The sequence below is a fragment of the Mya arenaria genome, chromosome 12 (assembly GCF_026914265.1).
Source record: "Mya arenaria isolate MELC-2E11 chromosome 12, ASM2691426v1".
Taxonomy (NCBI): domain Eukaryota; kingdom Metazoa; phylum Mollusca; class Bivalvia; order Myida; family Myidae; genus Mya; species Mya arenaria.
Window position 1 is genome coordinate 52,072,016 of NC_069133.1, and position 12,368 is coordinate 52,084,383.

A 12,368-nucleotide genomic window follows, 5' to 3' on the forward strand; every position below is an offset into this window, starting at 1 on the left:
TCATTGTATCATCGCAATATCATTTTATGGTTATCATTATCACATTATCTATCATTAACAATTATCATGACAGTATTATCATCACAACATGAAGAATGGTTAAATAACAGGTTCATTAAAGATGTTTAAATTATGTTCAAATGAAACGTTTATCCCCATGCGATCTGTTACAAGCATCTTAGATTCGTTGCGTCTGGCCCACTCCCAGCACACACCAATGGTTCCCTTCTGTAATGCATTTCTGTTTATCAAAACAGTCCCGTACTGTACTGTTCTCCGACTCTTTGTATCAAACATGTGGTTCCTGAAATGTGACATTACAACAGCTGTTCTAAATGTTCGAGATAAACATTTAACAAGCATTGTTAAGTTAGTTAAGTCTGTATACCACCGGTATGGCCGGATGAGAGTTTGTTCGAGAACTCATATTTCCCGCAACACTCCCGCATAATATCGTGTCTATGTTTGTTACGTATCATAAATTTATATAATTTTCATTATGATGGATATTTAATAATAAAGCGGATAAATATCTTCAATATCTTGAACACATTTTCAGTTTTTAAACGCTAACGAAATATTCGTTTGCTCCTTATTATAAAATGCCTACGTGCATTTGCTATTTTAGGTAGACTACGTACGTTTGCCAAATTTGAAATACTTCAGAAAATGCATTTTTGTACATATTGAATTGCACAAAGTATTCATAAAACAATTAAAAACAATTATTGAACAACTGAAAAACAAACATTTGAATAAAATGTTGCAATTTATCAAAATATGTGACATTAAAACACTGCCTACGTGCGTTTGCATTCATAGACTCAATTTGTATCGAAGTGTTCTTGGAAACTATGCAGACATGTATGGTGACCAATACACCGATCGAAAGACAAAACAATGCATCTTTTTTGCGCTATGTCATTTGAACGAACTCTCGCATATAACAAAAATATCGATTAAGAAACTTACCTTGATTGACGATCAATCGAGCCAAAATACTACTGGCGTTTGCATTTGTGGTCACGTGACTTTTTGCTCAAACCTGGTGTCATACAGTTTTTCAGGACCAGCAAACAATGAGGTTACATTACTCCATATTATTTGCAATACAAAGAAGGGCCCCTGATTGACTTAGAAACTGAGGTGAAAGGTTAAGGGCACACTGAGTCAGGTCAAAGTTTAATGGGAAGTTGAGATTTTAACTAAAAACCTCTACTGTATACCCTTCATTCAATTGACTTAATACTTCACCAAATTATTGACGACCATCTGACAAATAGGTTCAATGGTTGTACACAACAACATTTCATCCTCAATATTAATTATTGTCCATGATTGATTTAGGAACTTTGGTTTAGTCTTAGGGCACACTGTGTCTGTTTTGGGGCAATTTTGAATTTAGGCATCGTATCTCCATATGATTCTTAATACTAATTATTGCCCTTGATTGACATAAAAAAGTTTGATTATTAAGGTTTTGGCAACTTTGGGTTTTAACTCAGATCTTAAAGACCATTCATTTAAAAAGGGATTAGATATTGAAACAACTGTTTCCTTGGATTACAGTAATAATTGTCTTAAATACGTATACATTTGATGGTGTGTATCTTTTCATATTGATGCTTTTTTCCTTATGATAAACTTTTGGGAATTTCATAGTTTTCATCAACAATGTCTTGTTGTAGTTTCAGGTTCAATAATGCAGTATTTGTGTTACCTCCTGGGGGTTCTGACAGTGGCGTTTGCCCAGGAATTAGAAGAATGCTTCGAGAATTGTACCGAGTACAGGCCACATGCTCCTCTTGTTCTTTGCTCGTATTTGTGAGTAAGAGTTTGTTCATGAGTATGAAGGACAATTTAATACCAAAAACAAATAATGATAGTTTTTAAAAAAACAAATTAACATTTTTTTTAAAGTACAGGCAGTGTTTAACTTAAAATTGTCTTAAAGTACAACATATTAAGGGGTGAAAAGTGTGTCTTATACAATGTATTATATAGTGCCTATTATTCACAAAGGATGCACCCTATGAAATCATTATGTTCAGGAATGTTTACCTTCAGGCCGATGGAATACCTTGCTTGTATTGAACCGGTGGATCTGAATGGTAATGAGACTCGCAGGCTGGAGCTTGATGGCTTTGGATGTACCAAGGTTTGTTCAAAAGTTTGTGTTCAGTGAATGAAAGGTCATAGATGGTATGGGATGTAAATTCATCAACACATTGGATGCGTAACAATTTGATGCCTGGTTTTTGATGCATGATTTTGGTATCATTTGAAAGCGTATTTCTTACTGATTACTATGCCTAGAATAAATGACTTAATAAACATTAAATAACAATATTGCAAATTGTATTTTAGGCTAGTCTGTTCTTTTAAGAAAAGAATGTTGAGTTATTGCCAAAGCCTATGTGTTGTCTGCATCGTTGTGCAAAAACTTTGGCTGACGAGTAATGATTGAGTAAAACTTGGTACACATGTTGCCATAGACACTGGGAACAAGTACAGCAAGGCCATTCACTTTGGCTTTAATACTTTATAACAAATTCAATATAATCACATGAAACTTTGTTCATGAATTTTTGAACACTTATTACCGGTACAACATGCAATTGTAGCAATCCCAATTAGTCTTGTTTTATAAATGTGAAGTTAATTACACCCTTGATAATGTGAAAAAGTCATGCAAAAACTTGACCATAGCTTGTGTAGGGATTTGTGTAGGATTTCCCATACCTCTGGCATTAATTATTTTTAAGGAAGCTTTTTGTTTTTTTGGAGAAACAAGCAGACAAGTGATTTCTTTCTATAGCTCTTTTGTTTTAATCTTATGAAAAGGCATGTAATAATAATATAATCTTATGTTAGTTCTGGCAATATTTCATGATTTTTAACAAGTACCCACGACATTTTTATGTAAAACAATCTATTGTATGGCTTTAAAGTCATAATTTTGTCCATGTGCTTGCTTTGTATAACTTTCAGGCCCAAAACAGATGCTGACATTTTGTTTTATCATAGTTAGTACAATGCTGTATAGCGACAATACTTGGTCTTGTAAAGTATCTATTTACAGTGAAGAAAAAGAATCTAAAGAAAAAAAATCAAAAATGACAAAATGTTTTAACCAAGTAGAAAAGAAAAGTTATCACACAAAAAATGTACTACGGTTGGGGCACAAATATGTGGTTGGTAGCGAAACTGGAAAAAAGCTGGGACAGGGGCCGATGGGGATGGGAATGTAAGAAATGATTCTTGCCTTATGAAAGTTTATCTACTTACAGTGGGGAGGTGAGCGCTATGAGGATGTTCAGAAATCAAAGGTCATGTGCATAGTGTTACAGGGTATCACTTGTCATGGCAACCGCACATTCCAAAAGGACGGATTTCCGTGTATAAAGTAAGACTTTTTGATTGTTGGGTACATTGTGTTTCAAGAGTACAAATACAGACCAAAACACATAATTGGTTCATCTTTATACATAATCCCGACATCACCTTGTTGGAAATGGAACTCTATGTAGGCAAATGTCTGGAACACAATTGATCTCATTTGTTTACAAAGAAAAAAGTTCAGGTGTGAGAAGTGCTTGTTTGATGTTGCACTGCAGAATAAGGCTCAAATACTGCACAAGATATCCACATGAAACTTTGTACACATTAATGTTATGGAAGGCCCATTACTCTGGCCTAATTTTAAATGTTAACTTGTGCACATTGTCAAGGAAATGGACAAGGGTTGACATCTGGATAATTGTTTGTTTGTAAAGATATTCAAATTGATTCTATAGTATACATTGAAATACATGATATTACTATTTTGGAAATGTCTTTGTGATTGAATAATTTTAAAGTTACAAATTTGGTCAATGTTTTTATGAATAAGATTAATAAGTTTTTTTTGTAGAGTATATTAGATGTGTGGTCTTTTATTATGGTGTTTATTAACCAAGTTATCTAAAACTGATAATGATTAGCCTTGGATTGATCCGGCTAGGTTAAATATCTAAAACATCATCATAATAATTGAACAGTTTACGATCCTATTCATTTATGACGCCACATCAAAAGTTATACCACACTTAATTGTTGCCCCTGAGCAGCATGGCAGACATATGTGTCTGCCATGCTGCTCAGGGGCAACAATTAAGTGTGATATAACTTTTGATTGCCATCATTGTCAGACTTTCATGTCCACTGTCTAACTTAGACATTTCTCCTCCAATGTTGAAGCAAACTAGCCATCATGACATATTGACTGTGTTCAATTACTCGTCAGATTGCTGTCGACACTCTTTGTTATTGCCATTTGATTTTCAATATATTACCAATAATAAGCGCTCCTGACAGGTAACATATCTGATTTATTCTATTTTAGTATAATTCTTTTTATTGTGACTTTATTTGATAATAGCGACAGTAGGCCTATTGTTCAGAATGTTGTTTAAGTTAACAACGCTGCTAGCCGGATCAGTGTTAACTTTGTATATATTTAATACTCTAAAAGTTTCATGGACACACACGTGATCTGCGATACATTTTGCAAATATTGAGACAACTGAGTCAGCTATGCTTGTTGTACTAAAATACATTGGCAAATAATAAAAGAATTCACTTTTAAAGCTGCCCTCTCACTAGGGATTGAAAATCGGACCAAAGTCATAATCGATCATCGAAAATAATCAGACGAGCCATTTCGATCAATCATCGATTATATAATCGAAACGGAAAAAGTAAATATATTACAAATATATCCAAACCTATATTGGTTTGTACATACATGTCTTTAAATGAATAATCATATGATATTACAATCAGTTATGTTTTATATGCTGTTTTGTTATACAATCCAGGTTACAATTGATAATTTAGTGAAATGTTTTTAGGAGATTACTTAATTCTAAAATAATTGAGAATAAAAAAAAAACTTGATTTTTTCACAATACAAGTATATACCAGACAGTAGTTTTATATTTATTAAAAAGATCAACCATAAACTGATGAATTATTTACATAATTATCAGCATTTTCATCACTTTAAAACAGATATTACATAATTTGGAACAAAAATGTTGTACAAAATGTATTTACATGTAGCATTTTAAAAATTGTTCCAATCTTTTACATGAAATACTTATCAATTATCATGACATCATGTTGAAATGAATTTAATATTTTTCTAGCAAGATATTACATTGGGAAATGCTAAATAAATAATCATTTTTACTTGATAATTTTTTTTATATTTGATATTACAATGAAGATGATTTTTTACTTTAAAAAGACACGTTCGTCCATGGGAGCTGACTTTTGGAACGGATGTTGCGAGAGTTAGCTCCCCTGATTTCTAATTGCCATAAAACCCAGTATAAGTCCCTACCATTTCCCGTTTTAAAGAAAATCTGTGCATACACAACATGGTTACTTCCCTTTGCCGTACATTAGTGATAATCGATTATGGAAAAATGAAATCGATTATCGCCGACCTCGGACACAAATAATCGACTTTCGACAATACTCAATCCTCGTTTTATCCCTACCTCTCACAGATAAACCATTTTTACATCTTTAAATTTTTTTGTCTTGGAAAGAGCAAATTTTTGCGTAAATATCTGCAAACCAATGATAAAAGATTGCTGACTAAAGATCAGATTGCAGATCTCATAATTCTGCTCGAAATTAATGTTTAATGGCTTAACTAACAGTTGAAGAAAAATGCATAAAACATCAATTTTTGAACTTAATAAAAAACATGCGATCCAATTTTTTGTTAGCAGTCATATATAACTGGTTTCTATGGATTTTTGCAGAAATTGGCTCATTCCAAGACAAAAATTAAAAAAGTTGTCAAAACATTCAATCTGCGCGAGTGCAGCTTTAAACGGTTTACAGAGATAGCATTTTACAAGGTATAACTTGAACAAACTTTTGAACAATCTGCCCATTGTTAAGGCTATAAATGGTTGTGATCTGTTGCAGGTATGAAGGGCATTATTTTGTCACCACCCTGATCTACTCGGTGTTGTTGGGTTTCCTGGGAATGGACAGATTCTGTCTGGGGCACACAGGTACTATTTACATGTAGTATTACACTGAACAATAATCCATTAAGGGTCACCTTTAAATCGGCTGAACTTTTAATAACTAATGTAAACATTCAAATACCTATTATAGAGTTTCTTACAAATATATTGATAAACATGTTAAGATGTTTAGCTCGACTATTCAAAAAATAAGAAGAGCTATACTACTCACCCCAGTGTCAGCTTTCATTCATTATCTCAGCAAATATATCATGCAAATAAATCATGTATTGCATTGTAACATTAGATATGTGTTCCCATTTATTCAACCTCCTTTATTCATGAAGTTGGATAACACTATTTTGAATATAATGCAAATTATGGACGGTTATTATTCAACTTACTTGTTTGAATTAGAAATTCTAGTTAAAAGTGACACTCGTATAAAAAATCAATACAAACATGTGTCTAACAAACATAAATTTTGAGTTATATATCTTCAACTACTTACTAAATAATGCATTTATGCAAAATATCAATTGATAACAAAATTGTAACTTTGTATTTAATAGATGACAACGAACAAATTAACTGATTGGTGAGTGCTAAAAGAATTACAGTGATTAACTATCAACTCATAAGATAGAAATACCATGTTTTTTGCATCTTTCTTTCAAATTCAGTACGGTATTTTTATAAGAACCATTGTTTTCAATATTTATTCATCCTTTTTGGTAAATTAAACAATTGTATTCATTGTAATACATATTTTTTGGGAGTAAGAGTGCATCTTTAAGGATTTGCATGTAATATAACTTTACAGTGATCCATGCATGTTTCACTTAAAACTAAACTTTGCAATTCTTAAACATAAAATCACTGTCATAGTCAAGAGCACTGTTACTTTGACAGAATAGAATCCCATCAGTTACAAATAATTCATGAATTGATTAAAGAATGAGTTATTTTAAAAAATGACCCTGAATTTATTTTGTTGAGGGTATAAATGTCCAAATGTCAGTGATATGTTGAGGGTATACTTGTCCCATTGTCAGTGAACAGTTTAGGGTATAATCATCCCAATGTCTGGTCTGTTGAGGGTATAAGCATAACAATATCTATTGAGGGTATAAATGCCAAATGTCGGTGGTCTGTTGAGGGTATGAATGTCCCAATATCGGTGGTCTGTTGAGGGTATGAATGTCCCAATGTCGGTGGTCTGTTGAGGGTATAAATGCCCAATGTCGGTGGTCTGTTGAGGGTATGATTGTCCCAATGTCGGTGGTCTGTTGAGGGTATAAATGCCCAATGTCGGTGGTCTGTTGAGGGTATGAATGTCCCAATGTTGGTGGTCTGTTGAGGGTATAAATGCCCAATGTCGGTGGTCTGTTGAGGGTATGAATGTCCCAATGTCACTGGTTTGTTAAGTGTTTAAATGTCGCAATGTCAGTGATTTGTTGATGTATACACATGTCAATGTCAGTGGTCAGTTGTCTGCTGAGGATATAAAAGCTAAAACATTATTTTTTTATATTATTAGGTGTTGAGATTTATATATTATCAATTATATTTTTGAGTGAAAAAAATTGCTTTGCTATTAAATCATGGAAAAAATGCTTTGATAGCATAGTATGACCTAATGATTAGTGATCATTTTTCAGAAAAAATCTAAAATGGGCATCCTTGGCTTGAAATATTTCACTTCAATAATGAATTTTGGAGCTAGTTAGTTTTATTAAAGCAACAAGTCAGGGTAATATGATAGCCTTGGTAGGGTTGGCTCCAGCGCTGACAAATGAATACATAATTATGCCTTTGAGGAAGTGGGGGTATTTTGCTTTGCACAGTCAGAGATTGGTTATTAGAGTATGCTCAAGCCTAAAGTCCTTAAACAGGAGGGGGCTTAGACATGACCAGAGGCTGGATTCAAAATGCTTCTCAGTGAAAAAATTCAACTTAATGAAAATAATCGAATTTTAAAGATTGAATATTTTAAAAACGGTAGGTCAAATGTCATGGTTGCGGTGACCTTGGACACAAAAAGCTTGTCCAATTGACAACAAGAGGAAGCTTGGTTTTATGTCAGGACTGGAATTTAGCACTCGCACGCTCGCAAAAATTTGAGCCAAAATTTGAAAATGCGAGTTAAATTTAAAGACATTCGCAAAAATTTGCGAGTTCAAAATTTGCAGAAAATATGCAATCATTGAAATAGATATGAACATAATCGGTGATCAATTCCTGCACAATAGATACAAAACTAATTTTAAAAATGCCTACTTTCGTTTACCAATAATCACACAGAAATTGATGACGTAGACTAACATTATGCGCACAGGCAGGTACTCATTACAATGTGGCAGGTACTCGTTACTATGTATTTTTGTAGACTGGTCTTTCGTTTAAACTTTTGGTGGCTATTTTTAGTGATAATTGTATCGAGATACAGTCTATAAAATGATGACAAGCAAAAAGAAAAAAAAAAAAAACATGTTGATTTTAAAATCACCGACGGCTGATGGCAATGATCAATCAGTTCCAAAAAAGAATCCAAAATGAAATAATCCGTCCGTTAAAACTGTTTCAATGTGGAAGAGGAAGTTGAACATTAAACAGACCAATACTGGCCTGATCAGACTTCCTCAGAACGTATTGTCAGTGTTACATTTATGATGATATCGTTTAATCAGTAATAAAAAATTACATGATCATTCATTAAAACAGTTACACTATACCTTTAACCATTGTTTTCCATACAATATAAGTCTTTTCCTAGCAAACACTATGGTTGGCCTTAAAAAAATGTGAGTGAGTGTCTGGTTTTGCGAGTTGAAAATTTAAGCACTCGCCAAAATTAGCGAGTATCAAAAAAAGTTAAATTCAAGCCCTGTATGTTTCTCAAGTTTTGCAGGGAGGATGGTCATGAACAGCAGATGACCCCAATTGATTCTGATGTTAGTAGGTCTAGGTCACAGTCGTTGAGACCTTGAACACAAATTGCTTGCTCAATTGATAACTAGAGTATGCTTGATCCTATGGCCCTCAAAGTTAGTAGGAATGTTGGTCATGAAATACAGATGGCCCTTTTTCAAATTGAGCTCAGAAGGTCAAAGGTCACAGTGACCTTGAAGATAAAAAACAAGAGTAAACATATTCCTACGGTCCTCAAACTTTGAAGAGTGGTTTGTCATGACTAACAGATCACCTCTAATGATTTTGAGGTCAGCAGGTAGAAATACAGGTCAAAGTGACATAAAATTTTAAAACCGTGTTTGATCAATATAACGATCTCAAATGGTTGGATTTATGGTCCTCAAACTTGGTGGAAAGGTTGATCATGACATTAAATTATCCCGTCTGACTTTTAATGTAAAATAAATAATGGGCTGCCATAATTGAGGCATAGATGTTTTACAAACATCTAATTTGCTCATATAATGACTATCCATCTGACAATTGGAGACATTTGTTATTCCACTGTGTCAGCTCTTGTTGATAAATGCCCCTGCTTCAACTGAAGAAACTAAAACATCAGACAAACATTGGCTTTTACCTTCTGGCACATGGATCCTTATAATGAGTCCTATGTTTACAGAGTAATTAAGAATGATTATTGCACTGTGCAGAAGTTTAGATGTCTTACTCTATTACAGGTACAGCAGTTGGAAAGTTGATGACACTGGGCGGTGTTGGGATCTGGTGGATTGTGGATGTCGTTTTGCTGGTGACCGGTTCATTGAGACCAGAACAGGGCAGTAACTGGGTACCGTACTACTGAAATATGGGCGCCAGGGAAATGGAGAAAACTAACTTTTGACACTGGTAGTTGGGGGACCAAGTGGATTGTGGATGTCATGTTACTGGTGACCAGCTTATGGCAGCAACTGGTAATTGGTATGGTTCCACTGACAACGGGAACCAAACTGGCATTTAATAAAGATGAGCATTTATTTACCATTTATTGAAATTTGGAGCCAGACCCAGAATGAAAGTAAAAAAGAGGGTGTTGGGTCTGTGTTTAACTTACCAAATCCTCGCAGCGGTTGCTTATGTTCTTGTGCAGCAATCACTACCGTCATGTGTTTCATGTTATTGTAAAAAAACATGTGAGTATTTTCTACAAAGTCTCAAATAGTTTTGCCTATTACCAAACATAATTTTTTTTAAAGATTTCAACAAAACTAAATGGCAATATGATCAAATAAAATACATCTCATAAAAAGTCAATAGCTGAAGTCCAGCTTTTTGTAAGTAGTGGTGCTGTGCATTACACTTCATACGCTTACCTCCTGGCAAAGGTTTAGTAGGCAGGTTGAATGGTGATGATAACGTGAACTTTATAGCCGGCATGGGCAATGAATGTTTTGAAAGTGAGATTTGTAAGTACTGGATATATTCAATGGTTGTAGTGATTATTTTTTTGAAATGATGATAGAAACCTTGAGAGACCTGTTCATTTGTATATAATGTTGAAACGGGATATAATGTTTACCTCTGCACTCAAAGTGACTGTGTTGTCCATGTATTGTTACATATTGTGTATGTTGCATGATACCTTGTATGGTACCAGATACAGAGCAGCCCCTTAGATCAGTAATGCAGCATTTGAATTACAAAATAAATTTAATGTAAATCTTGATATGATAAATTCCATTTTTATTTGTGTGATGAGATAACATGACTTTTGTTTTGTGAAGCTGGTTAGATTCTCACATATGCATTTTTATGCCCCTGAAGGTGATCGTATTAAAATCGCACCGTCCGTCCGTCCGTCCGTCCGTCCGTCCGTCCCGCTCTGTAACTTTCCCTTGTATGGACAGATTTTAAAATAACTTGCCACATGTGTTCCACATACCAAGACAACGTGTGGCGTGCAAGACTCGTGTCCCTACCTCAAAGGTCACACTTAGTGTTTATTCACAATGGAGTGCTGCATATAAGGACATAGAGTATAGGTTGTCGTGTCCGGGCTGTAACTTTCCCTTGTATAGACAGATTTTAAAATAACTTGCCACATGTGTACCACATACCAAGACGACGTGTCGCATGCAAGACCCGTGTCCCTACCTCAAAGGTCAAGGTCACACTTAGTGTTTATTCACAATGGAGTGCTGCATATAAGGACATAGAGTATAGGTTGTCGTGTCCAGGCTGTAACTTTCTCTTGAATGGTCAGATTTTAAAATAACTTGCCACATGTGTTCCACATACCAAGACGACGTGTCGCGTGCAAGACCCGTGTCCCTTCCTCAAAGGTCAAGGTCACACTTAGTGTTTATTTACAATGGAGTGCTGCATACAAGGACATAGGGTATAGGTTGTTGTGTCTGGACTGTAACTTTCCCTTGTAAGGACAGATTTTAAAATAACTTGCTACATGTGTTTTACATACGTAGACGACGTGTCCTGTGCAAGACCTATGTCCCTACCTCTAAGGTGAAAGATACACTAAGTGTTTATTCACAAGGGAATTCTGAATATAAGGACATAACAGTGCAGGTTGTCAAGTATGGGTGGTATTTTTTTATGTTCAGAGGAAATTTAAAATAACTTGCCATATGTATTTGACACATAAAGGCAAGATCAACTTTTCATGTACTGACCTTGTTCGTAGGTCAATGTCACATTCGGGGGCATTCGTCACATACTGTGACAGCTCTTGTTTTATGTATGGTTTATGAAAAGTATATAATGCAATTTCAATAAAGCACAATCAAATATATATGTATGCAATACTTTTTATTAAAATTGAAAATAATTTATCTTAAAAATGCGATTTTTAGAGGAACTGTTTGACGTCAATAGTGATTTAAAATTTCTGCTTTTTTATGTCAGTAAACAACCTCGCTCGTGCTTTTGGTGAAATGTAAAAAAGTCCGTTTTCTATGTCTATTTTTCCACAAATTGATAATTTTAGATATGCAAGAAAAAATATCAATCATGTTTTTCCGGTCCGGATTAGAAAGCCTCGTAACTGGTTTACGAGCGTGCCCTCGGGTTGGATTTTTCGATCAGTACCGGAAACACATTAAAGATAGTGAAAGATATTGTTATTGCTATTACGACAAAAATTACATGTACTTTTCGTTGCTTTTGCCATTAATCAATAATTGTTGAAAGCTTTTGCTTTTTCAGTTATTTAATTACCTGTATTTATTAAAATATCAATTGTTCTGTAACGGCATGTATATATTATTTTTTTTTTCTGTGTTAAATTGTGCAGTGTTAATACATATTTATAGGTAAATGCATTCCTTAAATTGTGTAATAAAATAAAACTACCGGTAACTTTGGTTTTATTTTTAATTTTTTATTACTTATTTTTACACTATTCATACA

The 12,368-nt window shown here is 34.1% G+C and overlaps 1 protein-coding gene across 6 annotated transcripts in view; it reads left to right on the top strand.

The window, feature by feature from the left end:
* LOC128211479 (TM2 domain-containing protein 2-like) overlaps nt 1–12,321 on the top strand; it is a 22,480-nt gene extending 10,159 nt beyond the window's left edge. For all 6 annotated transcript variants that reach the window (XM_052916313.1, XM_052916311.1, XM_052916312.1 and 3 more), the window contains 5 exons: nt 1,689–1,824; nt 2,068–2,158; nt 3,291–3,406; nt 5,986–6,074; nt 9,683–12,321. In XM_052916313.1, the coding sequence (XP_052772273.1) occupies nt 1,703–1,824; nt 2,068–2,158; nt 3,291–3,406; nt 5,986–6,074; nt 9,683–9,807 (543 nt within the window). In that variant the 5' untranslated portion in view covers nt 1,689–1,702 and the 3' untranslated portion in view covers nt 9,808–12,321. The remainder of the gene's footprint in view (nt 1–1,688; nt 1,825–2,067; nt 2,159–3,290; nt 3,407–5,985; nt 6,075–9,682) is intronic.
* Nucleotides 12,322–12,368: the final 47 nt, after the last annotated feature.